This window comes from Zootermopsis nevadensis, unplaced genomic scaffold (genome assembly GCF_977971745.1).
Source record: "Zootermopsis nevadensis isolate Lab colony 2312 unplaced genomic scaffold, Znev_1.0 Znev_ptg000007l, whole genome shotgun sequence".
Classification (NCBI taxonomy): Eukaryota; Metazoa; Arthropoda; class Insecta; order Blattodea; family Termopsidae; genus Zootermopsis; species Zootermopsis nevadensis.
In genome coordinates, this window is record NW_028259139.1 from 5406272 (window position 1) to 5421691 (window position 15420).

Below are 15420 nucleotides of genomic sequence, written 5' to 3' on the forward strand. Positions count from 1 at the left end.
CAATGTGGAATCAATCGAAATAATATATCTCATTAGGTTTATTTTGAAAATCAAGCCCGTAATAATATGTTCCAACATAGAGGCGTGTGAATGAAATAAAGTGATACGTTATATATTTTATGTTTTTTATTCACATTAAAAACTGACGTACTGGTATTGTATATGTTGGTATTATCTGTGATTGGTATGCCAACATGGTGCTTTTGGAGAATGAGAGCGTATGTATGGTAACATATTTATTTAATCATTGTCTATATTACGGATTTATTTTCATCCACAAAGTGACTGTTTACATATTTCTTATCTTTTCTTACAGTTTTTAACCGAACTGACTTGGATGTTTCGGAAAGCACGAAATAGTGGATCTGTTACTGTAACTATGAAAAGGTGTAAGTTTGCACATAAAAGGGCAGGTTGTACTTGATGCAGTCTAGTTCAGCGATATAATTAAAATAGTGTTTCTTATATGTTGTTGTTAGATGATGGTCGAACGAAACCTACACCCCGAGACGGGAAGAAACCATTTCCTGAGCCATCTGAATACATGTGCTTAATGAGAGCTACATTAAGGAATAAGAAAATTAGCACTGTTGTAAGTTGGATGAATAGAGGAATTATGCATATGTTGCTGTTGTCACTGCATTTTCTACACATTGTCAAAAATAAGATCATCCTTACCACCATGAGAACCTAAAATCTCAATTATTATTTTGGTTGATAGCTTTGTACTGCCTCACACCAAAGGCTAACCAGGGAAGTAAGTCGTGGATGTCAACTAGATTCAAGTGATTTAGTATTGAACCTTTGGTTTTCGTTACCAGTGAGTCCTGTTTTAATCCTGTAAACTGCCATAAAGGCACTTATGATTGATACAAATGTTTTGCATTCATGATTACTTCCGCATACATTGTTATGCCCTTCAACTCTGTCTTGTGTACCAGTAGTCATGCCAGATTTTCCTTCATTTATTATTTGGTGTCCTTTACAGGTACATCCTAAGGAAGTAAACAAATTTCAGCAGGCATACTGCAATTTGCTCAAAGGAAATTTGGATGGTTTGAAGAAACTGAAGAAAACTAAAACAAAGGCAAAGGCAACACAGTGATTTGTTATGCAAATCTTTGACTTTTTTCTCCATGTACGGCTTATGATATTTTTCAGTTTACTCTATCCACTTTCCAGAACAGACAAACTAGTTATGCCAGTTTTTGGAAGTGCATATAAAACAAGTTTCACACATTCACATTCCGTATAGTGGTTTGTGAAGACAGAACGGACATTTATAGTTATATGCACCTGTTGCATCAGTCTGAGATGTTTAGAACAAAATGTGGTTAATAACTTATATAATATAAATTCATTTGCTTGAGACAAGAAATTTGTTTTATTTTTACATTTCACATTTGATATTGTTTTGGGATCTGAATTTTTCTTTTGTTTGGTTTTATTTGTCAAATGTTTGACATGAAATTTATACAAACTTAAGTAAAACTTATTTGGAATGTGTATTATGAAACGGGTTAAATCAAGAGTTGCATTAAAATGTTTTCCTTGAATATCATTTGCATTTATTACTCCTTCACCTTCAAAATATGCTCTTGATGTTCAAAATAAATGTATGTAGACTAATGTATAAAAGGAGTAAAATGAACACTGAATGAAAAGCTGTACTGGAAGTATCCATTCTGGAGTGGTCAAATCTCAACAGAGTAGCAAGCTACTTGTCATGATTGACAGACAGTCCAAAATATGGACAAGTTTTATGCCAGATTCTGTATCTAGACATACATTTGTACAGGGAAGGATTTTTCTCTTCATCACAATGTCCAGACTGGATCTGAGGCCCATCCAACTTCCAATCCACTGGATACCAGGGTTCTATTATCAAGTGTAAAGCAGCTGTGGCATGAAGTTCACCGTTCACCTATTGTCAAGGTTAAGAATGCATTGAGCTATACCTCCACCTCCCCTCATGTCTACATGATGATATGGTGCTTATTTAAGCACCAACAACTTTACATTAACAATTTCTTCCCTGTAGCAATTAGAGCCAGTGCAATGATTTTCTGCATGCAGCTGCTATCTATTTTCATGAATAGCAAAATTTGTTCCATCCTCACATTTACTTTTTTTTCTGCATACCCATAATAAATTCAGCTTCTAAAAATATTTTGCATGTTCAATGATGGAAGTTCCTTACATACTGTGGAACATCCATTACTTGAAACTGAAAATGTGGCGAAAACCGATATCTTCTCATGGTAAATCTTTGCTTCAAAATGGCTGTAATAGTATATATTTATTTATATACAGACATTTCTACAGCAAGCATAGTTGTAGGTACTGTTATCAGAAATACTAGGTATGTATGCATGTAACTCTGAAGGAGATCAAAATATTGAGAACTTTGGTTTGGGTTTTTGACACGATACAATGGGAATTTCATTACAGCACATTTACCTTTCAAAATCCTGGATCCCATTTAGTCTCTTGTTGTTCCTTTCTTATCTCATAACAGACTAATGTATCTCCAGCTCTGAAATTGATGGTACCATCTGCCAGCCGGAGACCACATTCAACATCCTTCTTGATGCTGTCTACTTCATTTTTAAGGTGGCGCATGGAAGCCAACAGTCCTAATGTAAGAGTAATATATTACAGTTCATACAATCTATTGCATATTATGGAGAAAATTCCAAAAGCCTATGAAATGACATTCAAAAGGTCTTTTAACCTTTAATGTACAGAATACAAACCCAACTGTAGAGAGAGAAACATTATCCTGTGTGGTAGCTAAATGGTTCAGGTGAAAAATGTATACTGGATTACAGAAAGAGGAAACACCAGAGTAAAATTTCTGAAGGTACACCACATATTTTGTTCACTCTGAAACTTTCCCTGAAATAACCAGTTAGCCAATACACAGTTTGATGTATGTCAGTGCAACAGATCAGAAACAGGCAACTTGATATTCTCTATTTAAAAAAAACAGCAGCTGGGAAGTGCAGATTTAAAAATTAGCAAATGCTCTATAAAGGCTATGATATTTATGTTAGGATATCTAGGGGATGGATCATATACATTCATACAAAGAAACTTGGTGATAATTAAGTGAAACAAGATGTTTATTTTTTAAATTGTAGAAACCAAATGACAGGTGCATCTCAGCTATAGAACCCTGCTGCTAGAAAAGTGAATAGAGTAAGCAGAATACTAACCATCATATACAGTTTCCTGTCCTCTCTGTAGTCGGTATCTTCCCGTTTTCTTAAGAATTCCTTTTGTACATCTGCAACCAGCGACATGCACTTTCCTTTTTCCTTCTGTGACTTCAAAATCTTGAAGGACATTTGCTTCACCTGAGGATCATCAATACAGAACTGACATGAAATAGATCTGAACATATACAATTTTTTGCTGTGCATCCTAAAAAGGAAGAAATATAGCAATCGAGTCAGATTACAGCAATTTGATTGAGAAACATAACAGAGTAGAATCCCTATTTCATGTTTATGTAGGGATAAGCTTTTTAAGTGCATTCACAACACTGTGGAGTGCCTTTAAAGTCACTCCATCCATCTGTACACATGTTAATGACGAGAAAAACAGCTGAACAGATGCAAAGATGAGGAAGAGGATATTATTTCAGAGTTGTGTTAGTATAATGGAGATGATAAGATTCGCTTTGGATTGGACTAAACACTACAACTTCATGTGAAGTGAAATTACATGCTGAACTTAAAACATGCAGTCATCCATTGCAATCAATGTAACTGTTACATAAGTTCTAATATAATAAGTTAATAAGTTCTAATATAATAAACTTAAAACTTACCCAGTTCTTCCTCCACATCCATGAGTGGTAACTGAGAATTGATTTCTTTCTTGAGATCATCTACCATTTTATAAATTATATTGTGTGAACGGATTGATATTTTATTTGACTTTGCCAGTTCTGTGATTTTATCTGGAGTATTAACATTGAAACAGTAAATTATTGCTGAAAAAAACAAAACAAAAAATTACTATAAAAATGGAAACATTAGCATATGGCACAGCACAACTTTTATGAACAATATTTTACAATTGTACTGGGCAGTGTTTACATTTTAAGATATTCCTCTTTACTACATACTTTTACATTTTAAACCTAAGAATCAAAATTGCTTATCCCTCTGCAAAATCACATCTTGAAAATCAAGGTGTAACAGAACCGTTATTTCCACAATAAACAAACTGTTATACTAACCTTTAAATGCAGTTGCTAATTCCACATCTGTCTCTGAAACATTACCAACCCCATAATGTACTACATCCAATTTGCAAACACTGTCACCATCGTATGTTTCTAAGACATCAAGAATTGCTTCAACAGATCCATCAACATCCCCTGAAAATAAAAGCCTTGCTTACATGGCGAAGTGTAAACAATTTATTGTACTGCAAATGTTAAATCTGATGATCTGTTCTCCTCTCATGAATTATAGTGAATGCAGACAGAGTGAATGTACAGTCACAAAGCTCTAATGTTTTCCTGGGAGACAAGAATTTTAAGTGCATTCACAGTCCAACAAGAATTCACATATCTCTAGATATACCTTTTACAATAACACTGACTCTTGGTCCTATGTCATCTTTAATTTCTTTTTCTCGAGGCCCAGTTGGCCGCAGTTTGTACCTTCCTAATCTTCTTCTTGTTTCCAACTGTGTTTTGTATACCTATAAAAAAATCATCACAATTAGGATAACGAATTTTCAGAATAAAAAATGCATAATGTTAACACAAATCTAAGACAATTATTCTGTATGATATATTTGTATAAAGGAGAATAAGTACAAGTTAAGAAATGTGAATGAGTTTCACTGAACCTTGCATATGAATGTGATTCATAACAAACACAAAATATTCCTGAATGACTTCATATCCTATGTACTGTGACACAATTTGCTTGTAGCACTAAAGATAGTTCAACTCTGAGGCTATACTACACACAGGGAATGGTGGAGGGGCCCGGATTTAGTGTTTTCATAGTTCCGACATTGTTGATTTCATAGAATTTTTCAAATATGCACACCCAGACAAATGGGTGCTGCTAGGAAACAACGGAAAACACTGCATATTCTTATAATTATTTAATGTTTAGTACATTAATATTTCACTGTATAACACTGCAGTTTTCTACATGTAATACTATAATACCTTCAAATGTTCTTCAATTTTACATTCAACTGCTTCCCTCTCAGCTTCTTGTTTTTCAGTCAGTTTCACTGACTGCCTCCATTTCATCACTTCATGGGCACGTTTCTAATGAACACAAATAAAAAAATGTTATTAACCAGACAAACATGAACATGGCATATTAGATACACTACATAAAGTGTTTGTGTTACTACAACTTTAAAAATAAAAATAATGTAATATTAAGCGTTTCTTACTAATGTTACACACTCTCTGCTTCAAGGGACAATTTCTTAAAATAGCTCTTTATCTGTAGCTCTTTAACATATAAATTACCTCTTACCTAATTTTCATATACTGGTAAATGAGAAGAAAATTGGTACATCAGTATCTAATAAATAACCACAAACTAGGTGTCAATAATACAAGCCAATGGACATATTAATAAAGGTTCCTGACCTGGCTGTACAAGAATTATAAAAATTAAAGCTAAAAAACTTGAAAAAAGTAGCATCCTACCTCAGATTCAACTTCAATGATTTCATCTCCTGCTGACGGAAGTTCCCTCCAGCCTAACACCTCAACTGGTGTGGATGGTGGTGCCTGCTGGATGGGTTGGCCCCGATCATTAAACATTGCACGTACTTTAGCCCAAGCCAGTCCAGCTACAAGAACAGTTCCCTTCTGTAGCATACCTCTCTGAACAATAGCCGTAGAAAGTTTCCTGCACAAAGATTCCGAAATACTGAAATATTTCTCCCGCAAAGCATACCTGTTTCTCCAAACTAAAATTTAAGTAATCATGATTCAATATTAGAAACATTCTTTAGAAATAAACAGGATTCATTAGCACATATTTTTGACATGTGATGACAAAATTTGACATGAGTTTTGAAGATGGAAATTACTCTGAGATCATCTTCTGTACATGGATAGAACAGAACATTAAATTCAGGAATCCTATAAGAACAATTCTGTCTTGTTATCATGAGAGAAACATTATATCAGAAATTGTAAGATGGAAATTGACGTACATTATTTATAAAGTTGATGTTGTGAATACAAAGGAAGAGTGATAACAACTCAGCCATGATGTTCAATGAACCGTCTTTTAAGAATGCCAAATTCCATTAGGTCAAAACAAATTATGATAACAGACCAGTTAGGAGGACAGACATCAGACACCTTCAAAAGTGATGGAAACACCAACTTAAGGCCAAACAAACCAAATGGCTTAATCTGATGATAATAACAGTAAGAACACAGAAAAATTGCTTGTTACTTGATATCCATTACTACATCTGAACCATAACCACGTACAACATCCATACCCTCTATGTAGATCTGTCCTGGACTCAACAACAACTCCTTCTACCCTGCCCCTTGGATCACCCTTGAGGTTCATCAATTCTGCTTGCAGCACGATTGCCTCTGTCAGTGTATCAAGGTTAGTTCCATTAAGAGCTGATATTGGAATTGCTTGAACATCACCTCCTCTATCTTCCACTTGGATACCGTGTGGCAACAGCATATCTTTTGTATGCTCCTGAAATAATATATTATTCAAAATCTAACACTGTAGTCCAAAATATTTCCAGGAGAGGCATGGGTGTGGTTTGTAATCACAGCAGTTCAATGAATGGGTGGACCCAGATCATGACCTAAGAGTTAGTACAGCCTTGACAGAGATCGCCTGATCTGTCACCCAATGGAGGGTGATGAGGAAAATGTTAATGAACCTGGGTTGATCCCAGTAAGCAAACAGAAAACTTGTGAAGGTATCATCCTGGGGAAAGCATCAGAAGATGGTGCAAATGATTGTGACTTTGTGACTACAGACTGCTGTACATTATTCAAGACACCCTTAACAGACTCTGTAGGAACAGTAGAAAAATAAATGACTACTTTAAATAACCCTTTCACAAAGTTAACAGTAAAATCAAAATACAATTTACAAAAATGATAACAATAACCAATGCCTACTGTGTGTGTACATATAAAGTGACTTATGAATATTTAAGATAAATCATTAAACGTTCTCACAATCAGAGACTAAAAGAACGACATAAGTAATATATATCTCATAAGTAGTTTTTCGATTTTGTACTTACACTTTCATCTCATAAATGCCATCACTACAGTGCTACTAGTTACCTGTCACAACAATCATAATAAATGCAACATTTCACGGTTTCAATTATTCTTCACAAAAATATATGTACAGTGTTGTTCATAAGTAGTTGCAGCTGAGGACATACAAATTGCATTTAGTGAGGCAGCAGAGGATGCTCAGTAAAAAAATACTTTTCACATTAACCTAACCCAAAGATGAGGTTCCTGTCACTCTTATTTTAATTTTAAAAATCTTATATTTGTGACTAGAAATAATATCTATAAATATGTGATTCAGTAATTTATGGGGAAACAGTCTCTGCCAGCAGCGGATAAGAAAGAAGTATAATGGTACCCCCTTCACTTAAGTAAACTTTTATTAGATTGCATGACTATAGCAATAATAATTCTTATTAGCTAGTTTTAATAAAAACAGAAGGACTGTTTACCTACAATGTCTGCTTCTTGCTTGTCGATCTTGTTTATAGCAATAATGATAGGAACTGAAAAAAAATACAACAAATTATTCTCTCAAAATTTGCATCTGAAGTATTAGCATACAGGAAGAATAATAAAGCAAGTTTCATCACTGCTTGCGTGTTACAATAGCATACAACTAAACTGTTAACTCTGGAATTAAGACCAGCCAGCAGTCCAGAAGTATGGTCGTTTAAATCCACTACTCGCATAAAATAATGGTTAACAGACTGTCGTCCTTGTTTATACAACAGAAAAAGCTTCTATAAAATACTGTGGACGTACCTGCTTCCGCCTTTGCCATCCTGATAGACTCCACAGTTTGTTCCATGACTCCATCGTCAGCAGCTACAACCAGTACGACCAAGTCAGTGACCTTTGCCCCACGAGCTCTCATAGCAGTGAAAGCTGCATGACCAGGTGTATCTAAGAAGGTGACCGTTTCCCCACTTTGTAGTTTCACTGTGAAACAAACACAATTCATGACCCTTACGAAACCAGTAACAAAGAAATAAACAAGCTAGGGTCGAAGTTTGAAGGCTTCTAGTGAGGGGGTTGCTAGATCCTCCATCGGGTGCCTCCCCAGGTGGCAGATCGGGGAAAGCCTCCCAGATATTGGTGGTACTGAGGAAATCAAATACTCGGGGTGGACCAAAATCTAGCACTGGTGGAGGGCAGCAGTTTCACCAGAATCAAACTGCGGTATGGGAAGAATGACTCTGAAGCGGCGTAGTATTGAGTATCGGAAAGCACAGCTGTAACAGCCCAAACGGTTTCCGCACTGCGGTACAGAAAGGAAACGGAATTTCTATTGTACTATTTTTTCTAAATTATCTTAATGGCTGACGAAACTACGCTGGCCATTTGGATCGCCAACCTTTGCAAGAAGACGGCGTAATAATAATAAGAAGAAGAAGTGATGGCACATTATAAAGTGTAAAACTATTCTTTTGGACTTTGTCCATCATCTAAGTAATAAAATCACAGCATTTTGGAAGCTGGATTCTAATTGTGTCATCAGGACAAGAAAGGCTGGTAGAATTCTGGCTTCAAAATTGAAAGCCAGCAAAAAGTGAAGAAAATAAAAATTTAATTTCAGCGACTGTTCCCAGACAAGAGCCATATGTCAAATTTACCTGAAAACGCTCCAATATGCTGTGTGATTCCTCCAAATTCACTTTTAACAACTGACGTATTTCGAAGAGAGTCTAAAAGGGTTGTTTTCCCATGGTCCACATGCCCCATGACAGTTACTACTGGGGGGCGTTTCACAAGAACTGATGGATCAGGTGGTGGCCTGCAACCACAGTACACAAAATAATACATGTAATGCAGTGTTCCTATCTTTTTTGTTGAAACACTGAGCTCAAAGCTTCACAAGGAATATACAGAGTGAAGAAGTTCTGCCAATTCTTACCAAATACAAATTTGCAAGATGAGGTGTAAATGCAAACTGTATTATCCCATCTGGCCATTGTGTGTTTATGCATGGGAAAACCTGCTTATATACAGTTTGTCTATACTAGCACAAAACTATCTGGTTGAGAAATGTCATACCAGCTAACAGTATGAAGTGCAAATTCACTTTTACTTCTCCAGTAACTCGATCCTCTGTAGCTTCTTCTACCCCTTAAAACTTTCAGAGCAGAAAATTAAATTGCACATTGTTACTTGTAATAACAATTTTCCAGACAAAAACTAAAGTAAACTACTTCTGTTACAAAATTAAATAAGTAAATTCTCTTATCCAATCTACCTGAACCCTAATTTTCAAAATGTTTCTGAAGTTTGCTGAATGTGGTGTGCTCAAGGAACCTGACATCTACATTTGGAAACAATTAGTGGAAGTTTTAAAATAACAAGCGAATGTCAAAATTGATTTTACAAACCACTTTGTTGCATCTTTATTTATCCGTTCAGGATCACTCAGGTCTGGAGGAGACACTGTCCGAGCTCTCATGCCAGACTTCTTCACAATCTCTTGAATAACTTGCAGACTGTCAATAACAGAAGTTGACTTGTCATAATCCACAGTATTGTCCACATACATCATAACCTCAAATACATGATCTGCAAAAGAAAGTGAATAAGAGCTATAAGAACTAAAGATAATGTGAACAATTTCACATTTTAGTCGCAAATGGAATCTACTCCTAATACACTAGCCAGTGCCTGGTACACTTGATTGGATGAGTGTGCTGTTTGTATGCTACGGCCAGACTGAAATTAAGTTCTGATTGTGGCGACTCTGATAGCAAAAAATGCAAATGAGGCTATGGTGACGCCCATGATGTAATCTGGTAGAGTCTGTAGTATGGAGTCAGGCAATTAGTTTTGTCTTGGCATGGTTGGCAGGAATCTGGTTTCAGTTGCCTCGAAGATGTTTTCACATCTAATTTAGTTTATAAAGAAATTTCATAACTGTACTTTCAGTATGATCTGCTAAGATAATGCTACAATAAATTGTATCACATTTCAAAACATGACACTACATCACAGAAGACAGCCATCTTAATTTTGAGACTGAATGTCTGGGCCAAAGCAAAATTATATATATTACTTACCAACACTTTTTCCCATAGCATTAGCCAGATTAGCTACTGTCATGTATTTCCATATATCTATAACTGTGTGTTTTCTTTTAGTTTTAGATGAAAAGTGTATGGCTGTAGGAGATTTCTGAAAAGGTAAAATTACAAGCTATACATAACCTTCACAGACAAAACAAAATTCACTTAACTATTTCAGTGCATATTTCCAAATCCAAATTTCATCAAAATCTATTCAGTAGCTTCATAAATAAATGTTGCAAATGGTTGCACAGCTTAAAACTCCCTGCTATGTATGCAATTTATGCATGACAAACAAAAGTGTACAAAAATACAGAAAATTTAAAAAACAAATTGAAAGCAATAACGTTCAGCTCTCAGACAAGCTTCACACCTTCCTGTTAACAAGGCCTGCAAACAGCGGTACTACAAGTACCACACACCTCTGTGTAATTTCCTTTTTCCCTTCCTTTTTTAACTGGGAAGATAATTCATACAGAATAATTTTCTTGGCACGAATATAGTGTAGCCTCAGCTACATGACTGAAAATATGCATATAGACAGAGAATTACCAGATTTCCTTGATTTTAAGATGTCATCAATTGTAAGATACAGCCTTGATTTAGTAATAGGCTTTTCTTGGGGGGAGGGGGGAATTTTGTATATTACAACAGGAATGGTCAATACTTAAACATAAAACTTCTTTGCATTAATCATTTTGGAATATTCTTTGTTGCAACCTTTGTGTTTATTGACCCATGACTACTGCTATGGACTTGAAGCTTTTCCTTGAACTTAGTCTTACAATGTAATTTGATGACAGTGATTCCTATGTCACTGTAGTTACATTAGGAACCAGAAACATGCTAACCTTCTCCTCTGGACTCTTTCGCTTCTTGCACCATTTAGAAGAAAAATGCAAGAATCGACACAGAACACAGATGTTAAACTGTTGAGACAAACACTTACTCCATACATAGGAATGGTTTTTATTAATACTCTTCTTCCAAAGTGGGCCATACAAACTAAAACAGTCACAACTTTGAATTAAAAAAGGTTGGTAAGTATTTAGTACTTTGTGCTGCAAAACAAAAAACAACGTAAACAAGAAATTAAAACACTTTGCAGATTTTAATTATATAGCTAGCTACGAATGTGCCCCAACACAGTTTGAAAGCAATACATTCACCACTTCAAAGAAGCGCCTGGGCACAGTTCAGATAATAAAAGAAAGTTTAGGTTATACTTGCAAAAGCCAAACAAAAAAAGAACTTTTTATATACCGGTACTAAAATTACAGAATTAAGTATCCAAATTATGATAATAATCAGTAGTACCTTCTTAAAACACTTATTCGTATAATAGGCGTAGCCATACTACATACAAACATTTTCGATAAACGGACTATCCAACCTCAGCCGCAGGATCTACTTCCAACCAAAATTTCAATTGCCATCATTTTCATCGACACAAATACCAACATCACACATTCTCCAGGCAGTCCAACCCCACGAATGACCAACATACACATTTTAACTCTGTACTGATGGAATGAAAACGTAACACGAAGGTTAACGTGGATAATACCATACACAACTTGCCTACAAGAACACAGATAATAAAAACATAAAGCAACCATGAGCTACTCATAATAGTTAAAACAATTGATTGTGCCGTGACTTCTTCTACATCCTTGGCTTATTGAGGTATTATTTCATCCTTCCATTTGGCTCTCCTGACCGAAAATCATTTCTAGTGTGAGGAAATAGGTTGTATTTAGTATATAGGTTTCATATGTGTGGTGTTTGTACTCATAATAAGTTGCAGGATACATGTAACTTTTAAACAAAACTTACTTGTACGCAGTATTCTGTACTGTAGCACATAAATATGATTTTGGGAGCATTAAAATTGTGGCAAAGGTACACATGCCTTAGTGTGGCAATGTGTGTACCAAGACAGAATGTCCATCTATCTTGTGCAAAGATGATTAAGGAAAGTAAGGAAATACTTTTATAGGAATTAGGTTTCGGAACCACGTATATATGCTGTTTATTTAATGCTTAATTTTCGGTTGATCAAACATACTTCAGCCATAGTGAAGCCTCCTAACCTATATCTGATGTTGATCTTGCTTTTTTGGTATCATACTAACATACTTATTAACCCTTTATCCATTTACGTCAAGATCCCATTACATACGAACTTATGGTGGGCAGTGACATGAAAACTTTCCATACAAGCAGTGAAAGCAGAAATCATGAAGTATTGATTTAAAAAGTTCTTATGTAGTGAATTTAGTATACTTATCCATTATTGCTATAAATTTCTTTTGTGTTGATGTATGTTTACAGACACTGATTGAAATCACTCCACATATCCTTTTCACACTGTGAGGAAGTGTTATTAAATAGTCTCTCCTCTGTCTGTTTAGGAAATCACTAGAATAGAGTATTGTTTGCTTCTCTTGCTCTGGACAGAAGTCATCACTGTACAAAGTAACTGTTAATGTTGTATATGTGAAAATAATTGTACTATTATAGTCTTCTTTGTTTAATTTCAGTTCATGAATCACAAGAAGGAAATGTTCGTATATTTCAAGGTGTTAACATTCTCTCTCCTAGGGAACCTTATTTAGTTAAAACAGATGATTCTCGTGGATGTTGCACCATTTGCAGTTTAGGACTAGATGTCAAGCACACGGTAAATTATATCTAACTGATTTTAACATATGCTTTCCTTATCTTTATGGCTCATGATATCTAATTGCACCAGAATAAATTATACATTATTTTTATATTTGTTTCTGAAACCATGTTTTTTTTAAACATCATAAAATGTTGTAATTAGTTCCCTGTTGTTGTAGGATGTCCTGATTTTAAGCCAGTTTCTTAGATCTGATGGCTGTATGCTTCCACGTCGTGTCACAGGTTTATGTAGAAACCAACAGAAGCGAATGAGTAAGATGGTAGCTATGGCACAGAAAGCTGGTAAGAATCCTTCCAATATTTAAATCACCTTATATTTTAAGTGTGTCATTCATTGTAGCAGTACAAAAAATGTCAGTTGAATGCACGTGGATGAAAAGGGCAGGTCACAATTTTTCCAAATTGGTGTGTTTATGGAGTACCATTCTTTCAGTATAGACCCGTGAACTTGTATGCAAACATATATCCCATTCACATCTAGTTTGAGTTCCATCATTGTTTTACAAGTTATATGACGTCACATGCCACTACTTGTGCTGTTTTCATAACAACAACTGTTTTTTAGTGATGTGTTGAAATTCTAATCTATCACTGCTGCAAATATCTTTGCAAGAATTTGGAATAAATTACATAAAAATAATGTCACATTTTTATCTATATCATAAAGGGCAAGTTTTCAGTAACCATGTGAGATTGCTACTTCAGCACGGAGTATAAACAGTGATGACCAAAACTTTCAAAAAGAACACTGTGTTAGTTCAGTCCTACAGTAAAGCTGTTCCTAGGTTATTAATTCTTCTGTTTCACAGTATTACATGCATGAATACACCTCCCAAAGACTAGGATAATTCATCACAAATTATTTCACTGACGACAAGATGACAACCAAAATATTTCTGTAATACAAAAAACTAATTTTTTAATAATTTTTAAATCAAGGCCTGTGCACTACTGCAGCTCAACATGTACTTCTTTTTCAGGTCTAATGCCAAATATAGCACCACCTAAAAGCAAAATGGATCCAAAAAGGAGATATAAGTGGAAAAAGTACAATACCTATTTTGATGAATCAACAATCAAGGATGTGAGAAGTATAACTTCTGGAAAGAAAGGTGCCAGTACTCAGATGTAACAACTAGGAAGGTGTTACTTTATAAATAAACAAAGAAATAAAACTTTAAAACACTGAGTAAATAATTTCTTTTTAAACTAATTTAATAAAAACATCAAAGTTATTCATGTACAATTTTGCTGTTTCCATGTATGAGTATCCTACAAATTTTTAATATGGTTACTTTTATTTCAACATACTATATTTAAAAAAAAACAGTGTCAAAGAAAGTATTCTTACTGGGAAAAGGACCACAACCAACATGTGAACATCTGTTAAGAAACACAATTTGTATTAGTTCACATGCTTCTTCCCAAGATATTTCCAAGTGCACCTGCTATTAATGGAAAATGTTAATAAAATGCAGTGACAGAACTGGCGCGCATTTCAGAATTAATGGTCCAAGGGCAAAAGTAATCGTGAGACTTGCAGGGTGAGTAAGTGGGGTGAAGGAGGAAAGCTAGCGCCTGCATTCCTTGCAAGTCTCAAGATTACAGTCGTGGACTATACTTACACCACTACCAAAATGCAAATTGTGGGGAATACCAAAGAAAGCTGATAGAAACAAAAATCCAAATTAAAGCAATCCTTCATATATTCTGTGCTACTTACTCAAATGTTGTAGCAGCTCATAACAGTGCTAAGTGGAACCGGTGCATATTTTGTAGTAGATGGTGGCATAAACAATATGCAGATATTAGAGATTCTCTACAGTTCATGTGTATTAAATGTAGCCTGTAATAATGAAGTGCAATTAACATCATCCTGGCATCTCATTTTCATTGGCTAATTAAGAGTAAACTGTTTCTTCAAATTTGCTTCTGTAGGACTGTAACTGATGTTAAGAACCTGTCAATGGTACTGCCACGCACACATCAGTATTACTACATACCACTAAGCTTCTTCAATTAATTTCTGTACAATGTTTATATATTTATTTGTTTATTATATACGTATGACTATAGAACCCTTTGGACATCCTTCAGTATTTAGCACATCAAATTACATAATTTACTTACAACATAAATGACCTTATATTAAAAATTATAACCTTTACCGTCCTGGAAAGAAACCAATCGTACCACTTCAAGAAAGCAGTTCTCATTCCTGCAGTTTCTGAACAGTTAAAGGGCATTACATATACTGGGTGACCAATGTTTTGTAAAATAATATATAGCTTCCTAAAACCCCAGTGTCTTTCTGAACACGTGCATCAGACATGTTGACTCTGAGGGGAATATTACTTGTACGTACAATTCTCAATGCAAGTACTGTAATTCCAA

At 35.0% G+C, this 15420-nt stretch overlaps 3 protein-coding genes across 3 annotated transcripts; 2 read left to right on the forward strand and 1 right to left on the reverse strand.

Moving 5' to 3' along the window:
• Positions 1–76: 76 nt before the first annotated feature.
• On the forward strand, positions 77–1556 carry Srp14 (signal recognition particle 14). Its single transcript, XM_022062569.2, has 4 exons — positions 77–218; positions 317–389; positions 480–592; positions 989–1556. Exons 1-4 carry the CDS (start codon positions 195–197, stop codon positions 1103–1105), a joined length of 327 nt encoding a protein of 108 aa, XP_021918261.1. The 5' UTR covers positions 77–194; the 3' UTR covers positions 1106–1556.
• mIF2 (mitochondrial translation initiation factor 2) lies at positions 1544–11981 on the reverse strand. Its single transcript, XM_022062413.2, has 16 exons — positions 11656–11981; positions 11190–11343; positions 10333–10447; positions 9658–9838; positions 8905–9065; positions 8054–8230; positions 7745–7794; positions 6511–6725; positions 5699–5903; positions 5201–5305; positions 4599–4719; positions 4250–4390; positions 3836–4000; positions 3219–3359; positions 2461–2636; positions 1544–1924 (listed from the first exon to the last, which is right to left on the reverse strand). Exons 1-15 carry the CDS (start codon positions 11706–11708, stop codon positions 2464–2466), a joined length of 2157 nt encoding a protein of 718 aa, XP_021918105.1. The 5' UTR covers positions 11709–11981; the 3' UTR covers positions 1544–1924; positions 2461–2463.
• Positions 11982–12042: 61 nt separating this feature from the next.
• mRpS18A (mitochondrial ribosomal protein S18A) lies at positions 12043–14512 on the forward strand. The gene is made up of 4 exons (XM_022062515.1): positions 12043–12317; positions 12882–13021; positions 13185–13308; positions 14007–14512. Exons 1-4 carry the CDS (start codon positions 12209–12211, stop codon positions 14156–14158), a joined length of 525 nt encoding a protein of 174 aa, XP_021918207.1. The 5' UTR covers positions 12043–12208; the 3' UTR covers positions 14159–14512.
• The last annotated feature ends 908 nt before the right edge of the window (positions 14513–15420 follow it).

What these genes read in the sequence shown, in the direction of transcription:
- mIF2 (XM_022062413.2), bottom strand. Translation starts at nt 11,708, where the DNA reads ATGTTTGTATGTAGTATGGCTACGCCTATTATACGAATAAGTGTTTTA. An exon ending in GAAAGAGTCCAGAGGAGAAG is followed by an intron (nt 10,448 to 11,189) that starts GTTAGCATGTTT and finishes TTACCTTTTCAG; the next exon opens with AAATCTCCTACAGCCATACA. An exon ending in AGGACAGATCTACATAGAGG is followed by an intron (nt 5,904 to 6,510) that starts GTATGGATGTTG and finishes ATCTTTGTGCAG; the next exon opens with GAAACTTTCTACGGCTATTG.
- Srp14 (XM_022062569.2), top strand. Translation starts at nt 195, where the DNA reads ATGGTGCTTTTGGAGAATGAGAGC. An exon ending in TGCTTTTGGAGAATGAGAGC is followed by an intron (nt 219 to 316) that starts GTATGTATGGTA and finishes CTTTTCTTACAG; the next exon opens with TTTTTAACCGAACTGACTTG. An exon ending in TACTGTAACTATGAAAAGGT is followed by an intron (nt 390 to 479) that starts GTAAGTTTGCAC and finishes TGTTGTTGTTAG; the next exon opens with ATGATGGTCGAACGAAACCT.
- mRpS18A (XM_022062515.1), top strand. Translation starts at nt 12,209, where the DNA reads ATGATTTTGGGAGCATTAAAATTGTGGCAAAGGTACACATGCCTTAGT. An exon ending in TGCAAAGATGATTAAGGAAA is followed by an intron (nt 12,318 to 12,881) that starts GTAAGGAAATAC and finishes GTTTAATTTCAG; the next exon opens with TTCATGAATCACAAGAAGGA. An exon ending in GACTAGATGTCAAGCACACG is followed by an intron (nt 13,022 to 13,184) that starts GTAAATTATATC and finishes CTGTTGTTGTAG; the next exon opens with GATGTCCTGATTTTAAGCCA.